Raw genomic sequence first — 22,796 nt, 5'->3', positions numbered from 1 at the left:
GGATCCCCTACCATGTCTGCCCCTCAGAAAAAACGCTTCAGACACGAACATCTGGTCAGCTTACTAAAACTAAAAAGCCCAAAAAGCATGCCTGATCTCCAATGTTCCTATTAAATTATTTTAAAAAAAGTTGGACTCTCCTACTGTTTTTGTTTGATATCACTGATCTGTGGAATCAAAAAGAATAACGCTGTTGCAAGAAATAAACATCAAACCATTGAACTATACCCTGGAGGGTCTTGAAAAGGCTAAAGAATGAATTGTGGGAAGTGAAGTTATTGAAAGATTGTGAAAAACACTGAAACAAATTGTACTGCATAATATGTGATCACAAAGAAAAGAGTTTACAAAGGGCTATTATAGATTCCCCATGCATTGTAAGGCAGCTATACCACATGTTCATGACATCTTGTAAATTGAAAATGTATTTTTACTATTTTGCTTTCCAACGCCAGCCTTCCACTTTCTCCAGGCTTGGGAAAAGCACTATGTGGCCAGGGAATCATCTGCTCTAGTTGGAATTCAACCAAGGTCAAAAGGATGGAAAACAAACTCCCACTTGTGAAGGTTTGACTGAAAGAATGATAACACTCAAAATTGCTTATTCAAAAATCCCTTCCTGATCAATGTGAATTTCTCAAATTCTCATTGAAGGTTCGATGCTGTTGATATTTTTAGGTTCCTGAGGTCGATTTCTAGTTGTTTGAATATACATAAGACTCCACTAAAATATTTTTTTCACCACTGAGAGGAAAATCTGCAACAAAGAAAGAAAAAAAAAAAGCCACAACATACCTCCATAAAATCTGCAACAAAAAAAGAAAAAAAAAACATACCATACAACATACCTCCATGCATACATGTTTATAATCTGCATGCAGGTTCAGACATGCATACGTGTTTATAATCTGCATGCAGGTTCAGACACTAGTCAACATACCAGAAGGCTTAGTGAGGGGTCAAAGGTCCAGAAGCTCCCAGCGCCCTGAGCTACTTACTTCCACCACTGGGCATCTGCTTTCTCTCACTTTTAAAAACAAAAACATCATTAACGCTGTTTGTTGACGGGTCGCTGCCCTCAAATGTTTTGGTGTCAGAGTGCCCGTCGAGCACGACTTCATCTGGTCCCGTGGCAGATACAGTATCTGTGTTTTTCTTCCCACCTTTTTTGACTGGGTTTGAATCCTCGTAAAAATGGCCACTGGATCATGGAGCTGTGAGGTTTTGGGAATGTAAGGAACTCGAGAAGGACTTGGAAGTTCTAGACTTTAATAGCCTGCCTTAGAGCAAAGCAGACAGTGAGTCACGACCTTTGTCTCAGTTCCCAAAAAATGAGGAGCCGGGAGAAGCCAGCATCTATAGTTGGGTCATCGTTGGGAAACTATCTATCCGTCTGTTTCTAAAGTAAAAAGGTTTAAAGGTGCTTTGGTTTCCTGTACAGGAACAGCCTTTTGCATCATTGTAGTTTGATACTCCCTCCCCTCCACCTCAGCCACAGCTCTCTGCTCTCTGTAATTTTGGTTTCGGGGTGTAGGCTGCTCCCTCAGGACTGAACAGAAAAACTGTCCGTATGGCACAAAAACATTTCCAACCAGTAACTCACCACAGACGGGAAAACACATGCACGAAAGTTATGGATTATAGCATATCATTCAACAATAACAAAGTGTGGCCTTCTTGGAGATGACACCGGTAACCATGGAAAATTACAGCGTTTTTCTGTGGTTCTCGCAAATTGACGAACTGAAACTGAAACGATGAAAAAAAATAAATAAATAAAAAAGTCATATCTATCGCAAAGAGAAATAAGGACAAGTAAAAGTGTTTTCTTCAAACTTTTTTGCAATGGTTTATTTGAAACAACTGTCACGTATATAAAGACCAGATGACGATGACTTCTAAGCGGCGGTGCGTCCGTAGTCGCTTGTGCCAGGTTGCCATTAAAACAGCAACACAACGTGCGTTTGTTTAGACAATGATGTCATGTGATTGGTTATAAACTTTCAGTTCAATGCAAAGCAATAAATTGATCCTGGTGATGGAGCGCGGGAATGATCAGAGAGCTCGTTAATGGTAACCTTCTGTAAAACCTCATATCAAATCACATAATTTCCTTTAATAGGAATAGAACTAAACCATTCAGAGACCACGGAACACACAGAGACAACTTTCCAATGGGAAACATTAGACTGTTGAAGCTTCTCCAGAAGTTTAAAAAAAGAGGCACATTTTCCTCCTGGAGATTCGCTTTTTCATCATTTATTAGAGCTGTTGACAGACAGCGTCTACCAGGTGTAGATCTGTGTCGGAAAAGGGTTAGTAAAGCAAGAGCACATGCAAAAAGGAAGATGTTTCACAACGTTGGAGTGACGGGAAATGACTGAGATATATGATTTTATGTCCTGCATGTTCTGTCGGACAAACCATCAAAACCAGGGAGGGCAGACGTTTGCAAGGATGTGGCTGTCTGGAGTTGACTGAGGCCGGGAGGAAAGAGGAGGAGGAGGAGGAGGGAAGGGAGTGTGGAGGATCCATGGGGAACACTGAGAAACACACACACACACATACACAGATACACACCCGCACTAGAACGCATATAAGGCTGGTGAGCAGATGATGTTAATTGTTAACAGAGGGGAATTAATCACAGAGACGCACAAAGACACTATTTCTTCATATCTGTCTGTGTAGTTTCTCAGCCTCAAAGATGTGTCAACATATCTTATAGGTCAGTGTTCTTTTCTTTTTTCTTTTTTTTTTTTTGCAGACTAACTTAAATAATATAATATGTATGTCTGTTTTTTTTCATGGCCCAATTCCTAATGAGCCATGACCGTGTACTGGTCCCCAACCCGGCAGTTGGGGACACCTTGTTTCAGGTGACATTTTTGTCTCCCGAAAGTTCTAAGACAGGCGTTCACGACTCGTCTCCCGATTCATACAATTTCAAGTCAAAAAGTTCTAAGACAGGCGTTCACGACTCAAAATCAAATATTCATAGCGAACCACTAGTGCAGTTGGGGTTTTTGTTTATTGTTCAATCCCACGGTTTATTTTTAAACAACATGGTGACATCATTACCCTGTTTCACTCAGCGGAGGTCCGACCTGAACGCTCAGTAATCTGATTCCTTCTTTGTCAGAGTCAGGTTGACCTGCTGCAACTTCTTCAGGCAGACTCAGCTGGACTCACTCCGACGTTCTACCTCTCCATGAGGTTCATTTAACCTGTGGGGACCTCTTCTAGGGAGAGGACGGGGGGAGTGGGGGAACTCTAGTAACCTCATAGTCTTGACAATGAGATTGAGAGAGTGTTGTTGAGAAGAAGTAAAAACAGGGGGAGAGAAAATCCATAGTGAGAGCAGGATGATGTTGGTAATTTCACTCTAATCCCTCTGGACGTTTGCAGGGTGTCCATGGATACATTCCACACTAGAGGTCAAGCAGGGTCACATACCTGCTGTCCATTATCAAGCAGTTCCACCCTTTCAAAGTCATTTTTAACATAGAAGTTTAGCTTCTCAAAATTGTAGATTTTGATTTTAAGGTGCAATACGTTGACAGTGACAGAAATCTGGTTTTGAAATAATATTTAATATAAACCCAATATTTCAAAAGTTGTGTGGTAACACACTGACAAATGAAAATGTTAAAGCATCTTGTCAAGATTTGCATTGACGTTTGAACGCCCAGGACCGCCACCATGCTTCTGATCATGCTATTGACGTTATTAAACGTTAGCCTGATCCACAGATGATTAGATTGTTGTTGTATGCGCAAAACCACATGTGCTTTCATCACGAGCTTACAGCAAAGACCACATCAAAGTTGGGAATAAGAGAAGGGGGTTAACATGGGTTGGTCTCCCCGTCAGGAGACAAACTACAATATATGAGTGGACAAGCCCTTCATCAATTTAAACATGTTTGTGCAAAAAGCAAGAGAATATTTTTATTTATTTATTTATTTATTTTTATAAAGACAAGTACTGGGTCGTGGACCATGGGTGGCTGCTCTGCTATGCCTGCGGCCTGAGGGGCTTTTTCACAGGGCTACCGTTAGCCTAGCCTAAAACTAAAGACATGTCTAAAACTTTTACTAAACTTATTTTCACTAGCATTAGGCTAACTTTATTTATTTATCAACAGATTTCTGGAATCTTTAGACCAATTTTACCACACTTTTAATCACATGTAAGTACAATGGGCTTTTTTCACATGCACTTAAGACGCTACCATGAAGTGCTACAGTGTTAAATTGCTTTAAATGAATTAGCATGAACTGCAGAGCTAAACAAAAGCGCTTTTTCTTTAGCAAATATATATTTATACTGCATATATATAAACAAAGCAGTAAATTGCTGTACAGTTCATATTAAACAGTAACTGTCATGTGACCTGCTTCTGTATTTTGCAGCCGTCCGTCCTGTTTTGGGCGTCGTTTTGTAACATATATCAATTTTAAACTATTGCGCGACGGAAGACTGGCTTTTTTCCCAAATGACTCACAACACCCTTGAGATAAAGTAATCAGTTGTTACCGAGGCCCACATATGGCTGTGGATGACAGGGCTTAGAGACACACTGAAAACACAGGCAGTGCTGACAGCTGCATATGGTTCTCAGAGCAGCACAGAAGGGGGTACGACAGTCAGTCAGTCTGTGGTAAAAAAAACAGCACCCTGGGGTCTTTGCTCTGCCCGCTGACACACTGTGCAACAATGTGTCCTGGATTCAGCACGAAGAAGCACTGCCGACTCTGGAGAATGACATCAGAACCACCACTTTTCCAGATGCCCCGTATATAAAAAAAAAACCCATGTTCTGCCTGATTTATGTTAAAAAACATCAGGCAATAAAGTCTGAAATATTTACAGGACATAAATATTTAGGATGTGACGTTTGATTCTTTTTTTTATTACAGTACATTCAAGTGCAGTACAGTAATAGTTCCATTGAATGGCTGTTTTTTAAGCTACGCCTGATGCATTAATAATAATAGAGTTTAAATACACCTTGTGTGATGGAAGGGCACAGATGATTTCAGCATCTATAAAAGTTGGTCTCAGAGCTTAAAGAGACTTTAAACAATCCTTTTACGAACTGTCTACAGACGCTTTGTCTGAAGGACCACGAACTATAGGAGCAGCCGACGGGTATGGGAAAAACCATGTGAGTGTGTGTGATAGAGAAAATGGTGATGTTTAAAACAGGCCCAGCAGACATGAAAGGCAGGATCTTGGAGAAAAGAAAGGCTTTTAAAAATTACCTCTGACCCACAGGTTGTATTTGTTGTGACCACGATCCAGCTGTAAAACACAGATCTGGACTTTTTCCATAAGCTTGACTTACGCAACGGTCACGGACCAGAAAAGGTCGAACAATGCTAGGTTGAGTCAAAAGGTTCTGAGACGGATGTTATCATTTCAGAACGCCTACAGACGTGTTTCTTAAGCGGGGGATGGCTGACAGATTTGAAAACAGTTATGAAATCAGAGTGTATTTACTGAACTTTAATCTGTTAACAATTTTCAAAGCATTGGTTTAGTGCAAGTTCATGTGTCCATACAATGGATTGGTAGTGTGGTAGAAAATGAATCAATTCCAGACTGATTTAAGCCATTCACAAGTTACTCAAAACTGACTTGAGGTGTGAATTTTAGTGTGAATGGTTGTGTCTCTATTTGCGCCCCTGTGATGGACTGACGAAGTTTCCCTAAAATGGATTGATAGAGTGGTAGAAAATAAACAAATGGATTCCAGATTGGTTAAAGTCTTTCACTAGTGACTCCTAATTGAGCAAAGGTGTGAATGTGAGCGTGAACAGTTGTTATAAAGCACCAAGGTCCATGTTTTACTGTTGTGTAAAAATCTCTGGTCAGTTTTTATACAGTACAGTGTGTTGCTTTTCTATTTTCTGCTGAGAATGTTACACAAGTATTGACTTCAGCTGCGTGCCCTGGTAACTGGATTTACCGTTAACGTCCACATCTGTGATGCATTAAAGCTTCAACTTCTCAGAGTTTACTGTGAACTGTACAGGAGAGAAAAAAAACCCAGAACAGGAAAATTTGGGGGGAAAAAAGTTTTTTTAGAGTGTTGTCATTTTATAAAACTTAAAAAAAAAGATAAAATGTCCGTGGCCTTCACAGTCAACAAATCAGAAGGTTGACGCTGCGCTCTAAAAATAGGCACAAAATGTTTGATTTCTCCAAAAATGGCAATACACCCTTGTGCACAATCTTATTTTAGTGGTTTTTCAAAGCAGGAAAACTGGGACTTATCTGTTGGAATATCCAGACTACTGCATAGGTTTGGAGGTTTACTAAGGTGTTGAGCCCTAAAAGAGAGCCTTATGTGATGTTTTTATTGCTCTCTCATCTTGTGGTTGTTTTCTTTCAACGCGTATCTGATGTGCATGTGAATTCACTGGGGTTATTTAAAGACTTTAATTTTTCACACTGACAACCACTAGAGGGCACTCTAGGCTTGTGCACCAGTATCTGCTTCTCCTGTACCACTGAAAATTTACGTTTGTTATTTTCACACTGACGGCCGCTAGAGGGCACTGGTGCGACTTATACTCCGGAGTGACTTATAGTCCCGAAAATATGATAGTCTGTTTGTCGACATCTGTTGAAATACACATTTGTATTTTCATTTGTATGCCTTGTCGCCACCAAAGGCCCGGTAGATGAATATCTTGGTACCGCACAAACTGAGAGAGAGTTCTTCAAGGACGGCAGCTCAGTAACACACCTTAATGGAATATGATCCGGAACATTCTCCCATCATACATCGCTGACAGCGACTCGAGCCTTCGCCATATGGAGCTCCTTGTTTGTTTGGTGGCCCGCAGCATTTTTTAGCAGTTATATCACGTCTTTATCAGAACAGCCTGTATCCCATCCATACAGATTGTGTGCACACACATGTTGGCACACACACATACATACAGTACACACACATACACATACATGGCTGACTGAGATCCCAGCATGCAGCTGTTGCATGGGGTTGAGTTGTCGGTCACAGTATCTTCCAGAATAATCAGTGGTAAAAAAGGTGACAAGGAGAACAGCAGTGTTACGTTACTGTAACCATCATCGCCATCACTTTCACCTTGGATCCAGGTCAGATGAATCCACTTTCAGTTTCAGTGCTTTCACTGCCCAGTGATTCGTCGTGTTCATCCAGCGGGTCTTTTATTCAGTCCAATAAATTACGTATACAGTAAATGTGCGCCGGAAGTTACCGTTAAACGACTGTTTACTCCCATCTGGTGGCCAGTCTCTGCAAGTACAAACAGGAATATTTTAATGCGTGACTATCAATTTTACAAAACAAAGATGCAAAAACAACAACCTTTTTTGTGTGTAAGCTGACGACGGTGTTGGGTTGTTTTATTTCCCATGTGTAGAAATCGCTACAAAGATTCCACCGGAAGTTTTGGGGACCTGTTGAGCCGTTACTATGGTAAGCACAACACGACACTAAGCCATCCGAGTCGAAACTGTGATTTTTTTTCCCTCTTTCAATTTAATTTAAATTCACTGCAAATTAACTCTGTACGGACACATTTTTATTTCACTGAGAGGAAACGTCGTCAAGGCGGAAAGTAAAGCGTGAAGACATTCAAAAGTAAGACTTTTACAGACGTTTCTTGTTTTTTAAAGAATGAAAAACAAAACAAACAAAAGAAATAAACAAACAAAGTAGATAGGCTTCTTTCGCACTCGATTACTCGTTCTAAATATAACGCTTAAAAATATTTAATTTACGTCAAAATAATTTAAAAATAGTATTAAATTAAAAAGGGAAACGTAAATTAAACACCGACGTGTAAACACGTGTATCACTTACTTGTCGTCTTTAGTCCAATAAGACGTGTTTTTGTGTTTTTTTACCTATGTATTTGATTAAAAATGATATTTCAAACTGTTGTTTTTTAACATGATGTTAATAATTTTAATAATATTTATAAACTTTTATGCTACTCTGTTTTTAATATTTATAAACTTTTATGCTACTCTTTTCATTATTATTTTAAACTCAATATAATACTAGCTGCCTGGTTGCGGTTTCAGGTTTGTTTTAGGTGGATGGTCTTAATTGTAATTTCAGTTAAAAAACGAAAAGTCCTTTTAGGCAAAATGTGTTTTGTGACTTTGGGCTACAGAAAAAAAAAATGACTCAAACTGGCGTAAAACACTTTGGACTTACACTTCTTCTTCTTGTAAGCTACATCCATTAAACCTTTTTTTTTTGTTTGTTTGTTTGTTTGTTTTTGCTAACATAACTTAACAGCATACTTAATAGATAACTTTTAAATGTTTAATCTACCATACAGTATTTTATTTGCCCATTAATGCAATTAACTTGATACATTTGAAAAAACACAATATGGGAGGATGTTCATATGACTTATGACTCATATATTTTTTTTACATAACATATTGAGTTCTCTATTAGTTTACATTTCTTATATTTGATGACAAATGCTACGGCTGAAAAGACTGTTTACATTTCTTATAGTTGTTGACAAATGCTACGGCTGAAAAGACTGTCTCTATTTTAAGTATTTGTTTCATTATCATATCTCTCTCTCTCTGTCTGATCTTCAGTGAGTCTGTCTGAAGAGGAAGTCAGCATGACATCCAGTAGAGGTGAAATGGAGGTGAGGGAACAGGTGAAGAACAAGGAGGAGGAAGAGGGGATGAAGGAGGACTTCCCTCTTGTGGCACTTGCACCTGATGCTTCGCTTCCAGAAGAGCAGCTTCCAGTCAGCACCGATGTTTGTGTTTGTCCTGTTTCCCGGTGCATTGATGAGGTAAGATAACACAGTGATGTTAACTGACTAACTTGTATGCTGGGAAGAAATACTGGGAAATGGAAATCATTGCATGACTGAGCACAATACAGTTTATTAGCTTGATCTTCACATACAGTGTACAGACATTAAAGTGACTGGCCCACAGTTTAGACAGAAATCCTGCGTAATTTCCCTCTCATGTTGCTCTCGATCCCTTCCTAAATGAGCGGACATCTTCTTATCCCTCAGATTTCACACCCACAATACAAGAAGGCAGACACTTCAGAGTTTCTACTCATGCTGAACATGTATACACACACGTATACACTCGTTTAAAGTTTGCTTCCATACAGAAGATGCTGGGAAAGTAGGCAAAATGGCATCAATGTTATGTAAAACTACCAAACACTGCAATGTACACAGCCTTGAACTTTATTCATATTTTTTAATATATATATTTTTATATAGAAAAGTGCATATCTTTTGGCATGACGGTTGAATATGAGCGATAGAAAAGATCCATATATTACAAAAAACGATGCTGCAAATACGCACATCTTCACCATGAATGGTCACGACAATGCACGGCCCTCGTCAACAATCATCACACTTTGTACTTTGTATTTGAACCATGATTTTATATATAAAAGCTATCGTAACCTCTCAAAAAAATAAAATAAATACTATACACATCCTCAACTTTAACACATCCGGTCCCATTCACAGTGTAGAAAATGGATTAAATGATGCTATGCCGCTTTCTAACGTTAGGTAGCAGTATTGTACAAGTGAAAAGAGGGGTTTTTTTTGTCCTTTTTTTAACATGAAAATTGGTGCTTGGCTTCAAGGGCTGTGCAGTAGTCCAGTGCACCCAAATTATGGGTGAAAAAAAAGGTTTTTAATACGTATATTCATAAATTTCACAGCAACGTCCTGTCTGTGGCTGCTGTCAAGCACAGTTTGCAAACTCATCCATCATGCACAACGTACTAAGGAATTGAGCCAGTACAAATTTATCTCAGGTTATCATATATTTAGACCAGGATGCTTTATGTTGTGTTGGATGATGGGACATTAATGACATGTCCTGCTGTAGTTGAATCAATGTCACAGAAGCAAATTGACTTCTTCACTTAGAGACTTTAAATAAAAATCTTGCTTTGCCTCGTCGTCTGCAGACCCTTTTAAGTTTGATTCCGACCCTGGCTCAGAGGCAAAAAGAACCCAAGATCCTGCACAAAACTGTAACATCAGCTCTCGTATACCTCACATGAGTGGTTGCTGTTAATTATGAAGCCATTTGGAGTGCAGAAAAATGATAGCTCATTAGTTTTTACTACTTCTGTGTGCTGCGCTGTGTGTCCTGGCTGGGTTTATAGCGAGAGGCAGCACAACAGGAACTGGAAATGTCAGAGAAGAATTGAAAAATCTCTGTCGGTAACCCTCCGTATAATATTACAGCTCCTGTAGGAGGCTGCCCTTTACACTGTGTGGTTTCTTTTTTTATTAGTCCATCATCGTTAATAGTCCATTTTCTTTTATTGTTATGATTGGAATACAACATTTCTGGGGCCACACACACACACACATACACACCACAGAATGAAAAAAATAATGGCACATTTAATTATTTTTTTTCTTCTCAACACCTACTGCATTAAAACTTCTGTGGGACTTTGAGTCTTTTTTAGTGTGCAGGTGTAGTTGAGGATGAATGCTTTAGCCCCCGAGGAAATCTAAACCGAAAGTTTTTCCTTAGTGATTTTATGCAGAGCAAAGGCTTTCTAACTATAATGATGAAAAATGCTCAATTAGGAATCGTACGTTTTCCCCCACTTTTCATTTCACATTGAGAAGTTTTTTGATAAACTACAGATCAAACCAGGAGATTTTTTTGATAAACTACAGATCAAACCAGGGGCGTGTGTTGACATGATGTAAGTCTTTTGAGTGCTTACTTTTTAGATTGTCACGACAATTACGAAAAAGAAATGAGAATCACAAAGCACGAGTAAGATAGGCTGGGCTGAAAGAACGCAGCTGTTGAGAACTGAACAATAATACTGAGGTCAGACAGATCCATACAGAACTTTAGAAAGAAGACTAGTAAGAGATTTGACCAAAGGTACCGATGCTCTACTGAATGTCTTAGAGCCAGAAACGAAGGGATTCAAAAATAGAGCATCACCAAAGTACCAGATAACAACCAGGAGATTTAAATATCTGACCCAAATTTTGCTAAAGACACGTAAATGCAACCTGGAGAACAATAGAATCAAAAAGGAAGTCGTATTTCTTCCAATCAGACACAACAATATATCTGACCTATATTTTGAAACAAGTCAAGAGAGGCATTTAACCCAGAGAACACCATCCTCACAGCGAAACAAAGAAGTTTAGGTTTGATATGTGAAAGGAACTGGAAGATAAAAGAAGACTACTGTTTCTACTGCGTAAAACATTCCTTGCTCTGTATAAAAGCTCTATGAATCATTTCTTGAAGGGGGGGGCAGGGGTATTAATTAACTTTATGCCTGTGTGTGCAGGTCCAGGACAATGCACATGTGTGAGCTTTAACTCAAATTGTTCTACTTTTCTGTCCATGTGACTATACCTTTTTTTTTACCTGTCCTCCTAAGGAGCATAGTTTTTGGGCCGTATCATCATCTTAACCGTTTTGAAGGCCTGTCTGTAGTTGGTGGGGTAGTACTCCGTCGACATGTTGTGCCACGTTCCCCAGAAGATCCCGTTTCTGACTCCTTTGTACCTCTTGTGGTAGTACTTCCCGTTGAGATTGGCGGACATGCAGGCATCGAACCACCAACCGGAGCTGTAGTAGGCGCCGCAGTTTCCAGAGGGATACATGTCATTGTCGCGATCAGGCGTAGTGAAGAACTTCTGGTCGTGGTTAAAGTGCTTGTTGAAACTGATGGCATTTCCAGCAGTTCCACTGAAATGACACATGTTCAGTGATTAAACAATTTGACCTTTGACTTTGGTTCCACATTGAATTTAAATAAACAAAAACTAAGTGAAATTTGATACCTGTATCCACTGATTGACAGACGGTAGCGGAGGAACTCGTTGGACACGTAGAACTGGTCGAACTTTGCATATTCCCGGACTCCTTCAAAGTCCTCCAGCTCAATACGCAGAATCATGTCTTTGGCCTTTGTCAGCAGGTGGATGTGGTCGTTGCCCAACCAGAACTCACCTCTGCGTGAGAAGAGAGTAAAATTAGAGGAAAGGTTGTCTGTAAGATGCCGATTCTCAACCACCTTGTGCCGTGTCAGTGTGCTGTGAGAAATCCACAGAAATCCATATATGTTCCATATATTTGCACAAATGTCAATGAAATTCTTGATAAAAGAAATTATGGATTTTTTTTAGTTTTTTATAGTGACATGTTTTTAGACTTTATTGATGAACTGTACAGTTGGCAGTCATATTTTCTTAACTTTATGATTATTGGTATGGTGTTTTGGGGAATAGTTTTGGCAAATTCTGCCACATTTGTTGCATTTTTTCATTGAGTTTTGAGTCCATCTGTCTATGACTTGGTGTGTCTTGGTGACATGTCATTTCATCAGCATTTTACCACAGCACATTCAACAGCTGAAGGTTTTATCTGATGTTTGACTTTGGCTTGACAGACTAATGACCATGTTGAGTGTTTTTTCAGTGTTGTTTTGAACATGGGAATCCATCGTTGATGATGAAAAACAGGTGGTGAAAAACAGCAAACAGGTGGTGAATAATCAGTGATAGTGAACACAGGTTTGCCTCATTTGGCTGCTGGGACTGGATTCTTACATGTAGTTGAAGCAGGGGAGATGTTGTGTCTCCATATGAGATATATTTACATTATTTTGACACACTTGTGCACCCCGACGACTGCCTGAGGAAATAGAAGCTTCCAGATAAGAGAAAATATAAAGACTGTCACTTCCCTTTAACAAATGTTTGACACTGGGGTGTTGCAGTGGGGTTTTTTTATTTTTTTTTATCATCATTTTATGAAATTGTGGCTGACTTGTTTGTTTCTTGGTGTGCTGAGTTTACCACTTTCTCTCACTATGAATTATCTCTAAAATGTACTGTAAGAAAGTTACAGAGTTCAGATCCGTGACCTTGTGTCTGACTCTAGAAGACGGATCGAATCAAATCCATTTCAGTGCAATTTGATTTAAAAAAAATAAGGAAAAAAACAAGGTGCGGTACCTGAGGCTGCCGAAGCCCTTTTTATACTCTGCCCAGGTGCGGTTAAAGCTGACAGAGCCATTAAGTCGCTGCTGAATCACAGTCCATCCTCCTCCATATGACTCCATGTCACAGAAAACATCAAAAGTTCCATTGCGGGGATCAGGGGTCACGCCATACACGCCGTTCTTCCTCGTCTCCAGCGCGTTGTAGTCAGAACATTCTCTCGGGGCCAAGATGACTGCAGAGAGATGAGAACAAAGCGGGAAAAGGATTTTTAGAAGGGCTTTAATGGTATTTAACATGAAGTATTTGATTATTTTTTTCACATAACCTCAGAAACAGCGCTTAAGGCTTGGAGTTGCAGAAAAATGTACTAAAGTGACATTTTATTTTATTTTTAACTTTTGTTCTGTTTCTCTTTGTAAAACAGTCGGTTCCCAAGCTTTTCTAACTTCCCCCTTCCTGTTTCTAAAAACTCCTGTACATATCAGCCTACTCCTCCACTTTCCAGCCAGGTACCCTTTATCTTAAAATCATATTGAGGATGGGAACGGTCCAAGTGGAAATAAAATATATATGAAAGGACAAAGTCCAGTGTCAGGCCATAAGTCAGGGAACATCCCCTGAGCTGTGCCACAGTCTCATTTCAAAAAGCTCCTCTTTCTCTTCAGACGTCTCCTTTCTTTCTCTTTGTACTTTCCCTATTTCCCCATATTCCTCCACATCTTCGCTCAATACTCTGTGCTGCAGCGCTGGCCACTGACCCATCCCGAATTGGAGGTCCAAAAGCCCCTGTCAGTTAGCATTTGGCCACTGAAAGGAACAGACTTGTCAAAATGTGGGAAAGTGTAAAAGTGGATTAGAGAGGCGTACCCCCCTCCCTGCACGTTCGACACCTGGGGCCTAAATCATCCTGACGTCGGGCAGGCAGCATGCAGAGTCTTCCTGAGTTTGAGTCTCCCTGCGGTTGATACGGTTTTGTTAGACTGTTAAATCAATTTAGAGGTTTAATAGGTTATAAAAGCACGGGCGGGGGGGCATATGTACATCAGATTTCCTATGGTGGAGGCAGAAGTCTACATTTTAAGGATGGCATAAGATGTTGGGGTTGTTATGGTACCCTGCTTTTCAATACCGTCTTTTGCAATTTTTGTATGGTGACTCCTACCAACCCGTTTCAAGTGAGCTGCTTTTACACTATTCATGATATTTAGTCCAAGTACCAAACTGTTCAATGTAACTTCACATTAAGTCCGAGCTAGTTCCCGGAGCTCTGGGAGTTGTTGAATCGTATGATGTGAAGGTTTAAATCGAGCATTTTGAAAAATGGAGTCATGTCCGAGCATTTAGAATTAAGTTTACTCCCCAGAACTAAAAATATGGAGAAAATCTTATGTCTAATCCTTGGGATTTGTGATTTAATTCCAGGTCAAGAAAATTCCGTTAGTAGCTCCTAGATTTGAGCCCCAAATAAGGTTTGGAAGTAAGAATATAATGGTGTTTATGTGAAGTCAGGAGTCACACACCTGAGTAGTGTAACGTTCAATGACCACACAAATTGTCACAGTATATACAGCACCCTCTGTAGGTAATTGTTCTCTAAAAAGAACAGTCTGGGAGTTAAGTGTGTGGCCAACATTTACCCTTGTCACGTAAACAGCTTTGGCCGCACTTGGCATTCACAGTATTGACCTGTTGTTTCTTCCAGTGTCTCCTTCACTTTAAGTGTCGACCTGGACTTTCTCCACTCACACATCTCCCTCTCGTCGTTTGTCTCCATCTATCTGAGCCTGGCTGCCAGTGTCCCAAGACAGACATGAGCCAACCTCATCACACTCCCACTGGCACTGAGCCTGACCTGAATAACTTTGATATCAGCCACTCACCAATGCCCAAATGACTGTTAGCTGATTGGCTGACTCACTGTTGAGCTGGCTGAGTCAATTGACCCAGCTGATTGCTTTGTGTGTCCCCGTGTTCGTGTCATTTCCTCGAGTCTCACGCTGTCCTCCTCCAACCCGACAGCAGCTTTGACTGATGAGTTTTAATGGACTTTCTGTCAATCTGACGGCTCGAGTAAAACACGACTTGTTTCGCTCTTGACGTATAATAGGAGTCAGCCGCATTATCAAGGCCATATTCAAAGAGATAACTGGTCTAAAAGTGGCACATGTGGATGTAAGGAAACGTGTATCCAAACTGATAATATAATCTTCACCAACAAAAACACCTCAACACCACTTCTGTCACTCATCGCCCTTCCTTCAGGAAGCTGTCTTCGTATCACAAGAGAGCAGTTCCTGGCAAAGAGAAGGCGCTCGCCTTTAAAGACGGGGCTGTAGCAAACATGAATTGCTCTTTATTCACCTCAGGTAGACTTTTATGGCAGTAAATGTGAAGATTAGTGCTTGCAGCAAGAGCTAAAAAAAAGTACAGGCAGCACCGCGAGCTGTGAGAGATAAACGGACCTTGACAATTGCATTATTATTCCTTCTTGATGGTGAAATTGCCTATACACCAGTGTTTTATTAGCGACATGTTCCTAATCAGCTTTTCTGTTTTTAGGCTCTGAATGAAATGGTGTGGATAAAAGGATAAAACGTTCGAGGGGAAAATGACATTTTCCGAGTGTCCTCAGATGCCTCTGACTGAAGCCAAAATGCCTCCGTTTTGTTTGAGCTCTAACATAATGGTCTGTACCATTGTCACTCTAGTTTCTAGTTCCTTGCACATGTAAGTCATTAAACGTTTGCATGCCAATCATCCATCACTACAGCTCCCTGGAGATGCGGACAAACATCTGTCTCTGACGATGTCTTCCAAAATAGTCACATCAGCTTGTCTGCCTGGTTTGCATCAAGATGAACATTTGAGTTTGTGTTTTTGCAAGTTCTCTTTCACCAAAGATGATACAAAGCGGAATCTGAGCAGTTTGTATCCGATATTGGCAAAGCCTTTAGTGGAGTTATGCCTTAGTCAGCATGTTTTCACTACAGCATTAATTGCAAAAAGTGAGACATCATTTCAGTATTGAGAGGGATGAGAGGAAATTTTACTTTTCTTGCCAAAACGGGATTTAATTAGCTTTGGCATATAAAATGTTTGAGGTTTTTTTTTTTAATCTCTTGGATCAAGGACCATTAGTCTCATGATGTAAGACAAGTGCCCTTGTTTATTTTTCAGGTTTACAGCAGCAGATGATTTTTGTCTCTGTTGAAATTCACCCAGAACTTAGTCAGAGATGATTTCCAAGAGAAAGCCTGAAAGAGTGATGTAGAAAGACAAGTGTTTTGACCCTGTGTTCTGTACGTGACTAATGTTGGGAGAGCTGCCTATATTACTTGTGTTGTTGGCAGGAGGGAAAAAATGAGTTATTAGTTTTATGCAGGAATGAGCACTGAAGAGCATGACCTCCCGAACAAGATGGGTCAGAGGAGAGGAAGAAGAGAAGGGATTAAAAAAGAGAGGGTTGGGGGGGGGAGGAACAGCAGGGTCAGGGTAAGAGGAGATAAATTAAAATTGAGATATGAAGAGCAAGTGTGTGGTGGGTAAATCCATAAGAGAAAATGCAAATCTCAGGAGATTTGAAAAAGAAAGAGGCCAGTTTTCAAAAATAAGGAAGTGAAAACACCTGTTTCCCTTATATACCGACCTTTTCATGAAATACTGTAGCTCACTTCTGTTTCCGCATGAAAGCCCCAATACATTAACAATGCATACAGCACATACAACAACAACATTAATGTTTAAAAATGTTTTAAGAAGTTTGTCTCACAATCCCTGCTACAGACGTTGAACAGACAGATGAACCTAAACAAGCAGTTAATCACCAACTGTGGACTGAAGTGCTAACAAAATGGCAGGTGGGCTAAACATAGCGTAGAGCACTGCTTTTTGTGGTGCTGTACACCTGCAAGAACAACAAGATAAAACATTGCCTCCAGTTTTGAAGAAAACTTGAAATTTGCTTTAATTTACATTGATAAATATAAAAAATGTTGTATTTCAAGTTTTATATTTCCAATATTTTTTATCTACTAAATTGCTCTTATTATATAAGCTGATCTTGCTAACACCTGCACCTTTGTCTTCTTCTTAGAAGCTTGAAGGGCATCTCTGTTTAAACCTTGCAGATTCACCGTGTGATGATTCCATGGCATATTTGTTTAAAGAAATTGCACCACACTTGACCTTTAATCTTAGCCACCTTGTAATCAGAATCAGAATGATATCTCCAAGATTAATTTTCAGAGCTAGGCGTTTGTGTCTCTGACAGTTATTTTTCTTCCATCTGTAGTTATTCCATGTGGAAAGTGTGTAATATCTGAACTTTTATTATATAACGGGCCCTTCTAATTCCCACTTTGACCCCAGTCCCTGTATTGCTTCACTCGTGTCCAGTATGATCTAAACCTTAAAGAATTTTGTTGTTGTAATTTCTGCAGCGGCTTCAGTGAGTTGACAGAAGGAGTTGAAATGGTTTTCCTAGTAAAGTTATTTTTTATGGTAGTAGAAACTGCTTTCCTGAATAAATGAAGTCATTATAGCATGTCATAACAAGTCCATTACATGAAAAAGGACGCTGTCAGCATGGAAAATTTCATTTCCTATTTCCTTCTAGGTGATTACCCAAGGTTGCATTATTAGTGGTGATTACATGTTGACATTTCCCTGTCGGCTAAACTACATCGACTCTGTAGCAGAAATCTCATCTCTCAGCTGCCAGAGCTGCTGAATATGAGATACCACGACATCTGTGGTGAATTTGTGGGAAAAGACGATGAGAGTAAGCATGTTTCGTGATCACGCTTCTAAGAGATTAGGGAAAAATGCATGTGTGCAGAATGAAGAAATGCTTTGAAATGAGGGACTGTCACAATAAAACGTAACCCAACAACAACATCTAAATGAATGGTGCAGTCAAACAAATAGTTAGAAGCTGATCTGACTTACACTGTGGGGAATTCTGAAATGCACAATGCGATGTGCAGGTGGAGCTGAGCTTGTTGACCACCCCAGTGAGGTTCTCCACTCGTCTGTCCACTACGTCTTGCACGTTGTCCATGTTAAGCAGGCTGAGCCCCTCCAGGCGACCCTGCAGGGCTGTGATCTGATTCCTGGCGTTGCGCAGGCTGGCTGACATCTTATTCAGCTTCACCTGAGAAGGGCCAGAGACGAGAAGAAGTAGTAGATAGCGGTAGAGGAGAAGGGGTGGGGTGGTGAGGAGGGGGTTAGTCTTTGCGCACTGAATACAAAGCAGGTGGATTCCTGAAGTAACCCATCTCCTTCATTGTTCCCCCGGACAATTTGAATTTTAAACAGAAACAACTCTGCGACAGCGCGGAGACTGGACACCTGCCAAAAGTGGCTGAGAAAGTCAGCACGCTCCCCAGACAAGGGAGAATTTATGGTTCTTTGGCCAGCGTCAGAAAACCGATTCCCCACCCTGTTTACCAAAAAGGGAATTTTTTCCCGGTAAACTGGTGCCAAGTATGACCCATGAAGTGCTTTTAGCGTTTGAGCAGTTTACATTCCAGCTGGGTTCATTTGAATGGGCATGTTTAGATGGATCTGTATACAGAACTGGAACAGTTCAGTTTACTTATATAGATAGGTAAGACTGATGTTTATGTGGGGCTGAAAGGTTGTTTGAATAGTTTTGTTACTGGCATTCAGTTTTCACAGAACTTATGTATACAAACGTGTCTTAGTGATAACAGCCTTTATTTCTTCTATACGTCTTAAGTTTCTTACCTGCATCTCCTGCATCGTGCTTGGACTTGGGGATTGCTTTCCAAAACCTGAACCGTGTCCCAGTCCAGTACCATCCACAGAAGTTCCGGGGACCATACCATCCCCCCTCTCCTCAAGACTTGACCCACCTAGCACTTCTTGTCCTGTCAGATCCTGTCTCACTTCTTCTCCAGCATCCCTCTGCACTTCAGCCTGCTGCTGTCCAAATGCTCCACTGCCCCGCGTGCCGCGGCACTCGTGGCATCCACTCCGTAGCTTGTTCACTGCCTCTTTCAGACTCTGCACCTCCTTAATGGTCTTTTCCAGCAGCCTGAACTGCTTGGGCAGCTGGATGGTGAGCGGGGGCAAGGTGATCTGGTATGGACACTCTTCACCTTCATCTGCCCCAGAGCTCACACACTGGCCAGAGGGTCTCAGCTTCATGGGGCAGGAGGCAGGTGAGCTGGATTCAGATCCCAAAGTGTAAGGTCCTTTAGCATCCCATCTCTGGTGCGAGTTGGCAGGGAAGTCCGCTGCGTGGCCGCTGGTGGCAGCCAGCAGTAGAGTGGCACAAACGCACAGCACACTTGTCCTCATTCTTCTGCGTAACAGGAAAGAAGTGTAGAAACCGAAAGAGTGAACAACTGCCTCTGGTGTAGAAAAACAAAACTCCCAACAACTGTAAATGTGTATCTTTCACTATGCGAGCAACTGTCTGTCCACAATCCTACGGTTCAAGAGTGTAAAGTGTAGTCTGCAGGAGGGAGAGAGCGCAGAGAAACTGCCGCTGCCTCAGATAGCTGTGTCATTAATATCAGGAGGAGTGAGAGAGAGGGGAAGGAGAGAGAGAGGGTGGGAGAGAGATGGCACAGTGCTGAGTTTTTAAAGGTTGGGAGGGGCAGCTCTATTGCGTAATGTAAAACACCATATCAGCAGCATTGTGAAAAAGCACAGATGCGGGGGCTGGTGGGGGTGTGGATGTAGAAGGGGGTGGTGATGCAGGGTAGGAGGTGGAGAGAGAAAAGAGGGAAAAGAGGAGCCTGCAGGTGGTGCATGGTGCCTTACTCTAGAGTCAGGTCATTTCCTTGGAGAAGATGAAATGAATCATTGCACAGAAACAGCCAGTTCAAATATGTTTTTGGACGAGTGTCTGTTTTTGTGGTCCTGGTCTTCACCCTCATCAGTTTCCAAATGTCTTCTTCATGCCTAGGCTTCTCCTTGCAGGTCCAGATTAGGATCACATGACCACTTTTGAAAGCCAAATTATTGTTTGATCAAAACCATGCTTGATGTGTCATTACTGACTCTTTGTGTTGTAATAGTGCAATGACTAAGAGTTCATGGCAACACTTTTGGCTGGTAAAATTCCACTGAAGGCAGTTCCTATAGCTTTTCTCAGAATGCATGACGTGTGCTCAGAACATTGTGCATTAAGTGTAAGATTCATTAGTGTTATAAAATAAATCAGTTTTTCCTGAATCCCATTTCACATCTTTGAATACTAAGTGCCTGCCTATACCCTGCCCCTGATCTGATTTATATTTTATAGCGTAATACACATGCAGAATGTTCATCTTATATGACTCTCACTGAATACATCTCAGTACTGTTTAGGCAATGTTGTAGCCGATGCCCAAGAATCATTAAAACCTGCCATTTGATTGCTCGTCACAGAAATGTGTCTTCCTGAATTCTTCGGCTTGTCCTCCTGACTGACAACTTAATCTTCGACATCCTTTGTCCAATGTATTCAGTATCTTTCCTCAGAACTTGTCTCAACTTTGCCTCAGAGCAACATTATCTCCAAACTACTTTATAATCCTGTTCCTCCTGGTGCCTCCTAATAAAACCCTGAGCACTTTAACTCTTTTAAATCCTGTAGCTGGGCACACTTTGATCTTTCCTTTCATTCTTGCCTTCATCCCGCTGTTAAACTGCTGTCCAGAGTCAGTCAGAGCTGATCCATGACAAACCCTGTCTCTACCCTGTACCCATCTGTCTCTCCGACTGCACAGCTTTTGTCTTTGTACAAGTTCGGCACCCATTTCACATACTTTTCTGCCACATCTCCACATAATACCAGAGTATCTCTTTTGATCTCTTTTTCTGCTTTTTTTTAAGATGTTGTCTGTGGCACTTAATGTCTGTGGTCTATGAACTTTCTGTTTTTGATACAGGGTAATCAGGGGCATTAGGGGCTGTCTTCCTTTGAAAAGTTACAGGTCTGTGTGTCAAAAGATTTCCTTAATTGCGTTTCAAATTAAAGCCGGGTTTAATAACATAACATTCATAATGAAAACCTGTTTAAATCATCACCGTGTATTTTCTACCTGAAGAGACCCCTTGATAAAGGTACCAGAAATGTGTTTCCATAAAATGGAACCTTAACCTTCTGTTAAAGCAAAAGGATCATTTGACTTTAGGAACACTGTGCAATTTGTGTTTCATGGCTATTCTATCAAGAAATGATGTCATTCACACCTACTGGTCCTGCAATTTAACCAGTGGGTGTGATTTTTTTTTCCCAACAGCAGATGTCTCAAAAACATGTTCGTGTTCTACAGAAATGACCCCATTTTGGGAATCATCTCATTCGGTTCCCCAGTTCTGAAGAAGAAAAAAGAAATATCACGGCCAAAATACATGAGATCAACCCATTACATTTGGCTGTGGTGTCCTCCCGTCAGAAAGAAAATGAGATCCTTCTCAGGAGGTGGTGGATCTGCACACAGAAAGATGGTTTTCTTCATCACACACTGGAATGGAGCTGTGTGCCTCCTGGTGTTGATCATTACTTTTTGCCCTGAGGGTGCAGGCTATTAAAGCCCACAGCTTCTTTTTTCTGTTGCGCACTCATTCACTGAAAGGCTCTGGCAGCGTAGGAGAAGCTGACAGGTCCTCGTGGCCATGTGCTTGCATAAATATCTCCTGGTGATTGTCTGTATCACACTTCAAAGATGCAGTGCCACATGTGCGCCCTTGCCCTGGAAAAGCCTTCAATATTTTACACCGCTAAAAAGATAAGTCTCGGTAACTGAATTCAGACGGGCTGTCGGAACACTCTCCAGGCTGCCACTCTCAGATATGTCCCTGCTGTTTGTCTGAGATGTCTGCCCTGTCACTGATATGCCATGTATGTTTCCAGACACATAAAACTGCCCTGTTTCAACTCAGTGAGATCATTAATTAGTTTTCCCCGAAGACGATATCACATGGTTTGACAAAAGCTGTACTCAACAGGGATCAAATAACATCAAAAGAGTAAAGGGTTTTCAACAACACAGACCACATAATGGTGCTCACCTTGTGGTCAGGTGACCTTGAGGGAAAAGGGTTTTCAACAACACAGACCACGTAATGGTGTTCACCTTGTGGTCAGGTGACCTTGAGGGACTAATAATCCTCCCTGAATGGGAAACAGAATGAATCATACGAACAAGAGTCCTAATCTGTGTCATTCACCAATGTAAGTCTTCATCCTCTCAGTCCTCCACACGGGGTCTTTTGACAACAGAGAGATAAACATAATGGAACGACATAATCCCCAATGTTTGAAGTCACCCACAGATATCTGGCTGTGTGTTTTCCTGTGTGTGTCCTCAGATATAGCAGCTCTTTGATACAAGCGAGGCTATCCCTCATTACTCCCAACCTGGCTCTCAAGATAAGAGCAAAACAACACGTGTCCTTTGTTTCTATCACTTTAAGCCCACAGAAAGAAAATCCACTACAACTCCGGCAGATAATTCAGTTTTTGTTTGTTGGGACTTTTTTTGCTAAACTTTTTTTTTCTTCCTTGCTATCTTTTTCCGTGCTGTGTTTTGTTGCTCGGTTTCCACCGAGACATTGCAGCTGTGAATCTGGCTTTATCTTCCTTTTGTAAATCAGACCTTACGCTACGTTAGTTATTTATGAGTCATTTTCAATAATTTGTCCTCCCCCTTTGAGTCTGCGGTTGGCACAGATAAGGTGTTCTGATACGGGGGAAGATAAATGTCTATTTGACCCCACTTTGGTTGAAAGTTTGCTGTGGCTTAGATGGATAAAAGG

The 22,796-nt window shown here is 40.9% G+C and overlaps 2 protein-coding genes across 4 annotated transcripts in view; one reads left to right on the top strand and one right to left on the bottom strand.

The window, feature by feature from the left end:
• The first annotated feature begins 6,645 nt into the window (after positions 1 to 6,645).
• ccdc146 (coiled-coil domain containing 146) overlaps positions 6,646 to 22,796 on the top strand; it is a 49,871-nt gene continuing 33,720 nt past the window's right edge. Inside the window, exons 1-2 of one of the 3 annotated variants that reach the window (XM_025057431.1) lie at positions 6,646 to 7,474; positions 8,623 to 8,828. In XM_025057431.1, the coding sequence (XP_024913199.1) occupies positions 7,411 to 7,474; positions 8,623 to 8,828 (270 nt within the window). In that variant the 5' untranslated portion in view covers positions 6,646 to 7,410. The other 2 variants (XM_025057430.1, XM_008315782.3) reach the window with 2 other exon arrangements.
• fgl2a (fibrinogen-like 2a) lies at positions 10,741 to 19,343 on the bottom strand. Its single transcript, XM_008315780.3, has 5 exons — positions 18,768 to 19,343; positions 17,967 to 18,171; positions 13,032 to 13,251; positions 11,856 to 12,026; positions 10,741 to 11,760 (listed from the first exon to the last, which is right to left on the bottom strand). The coding sequence occupies exons 1-5, from the start codon at positions 19,341 to 19,343 to the stop codon at positions 11,445 to 11,447; spliced, it is 1,488 nt and encodes a 495-aa protein (XP_008314002.1). The 3' UTR covers positions 10,741 to 11,444.

The sequence above is a fragment of the Cynoglossus semilaevis genome, chromosome 8, assembly GCF_000523025.1.
Source record: "Cynoglossus semilaevis isolate Cse_v1.0 chromosome 8, Cse_v1.0, whole genome shotgun sequence".
NCBI lineage: Eukaryota > Metazoa > Chordata > Actinopteri > Pleuronectiformes > Cynoglossidae > Cynoglossus > Cynoglossus semilaevis.
The sequence above is the reverse complement of the archived record's forward strand: the minus strand, read 5'-3'. Positions and strand labels throughout refer to the sequence as shown.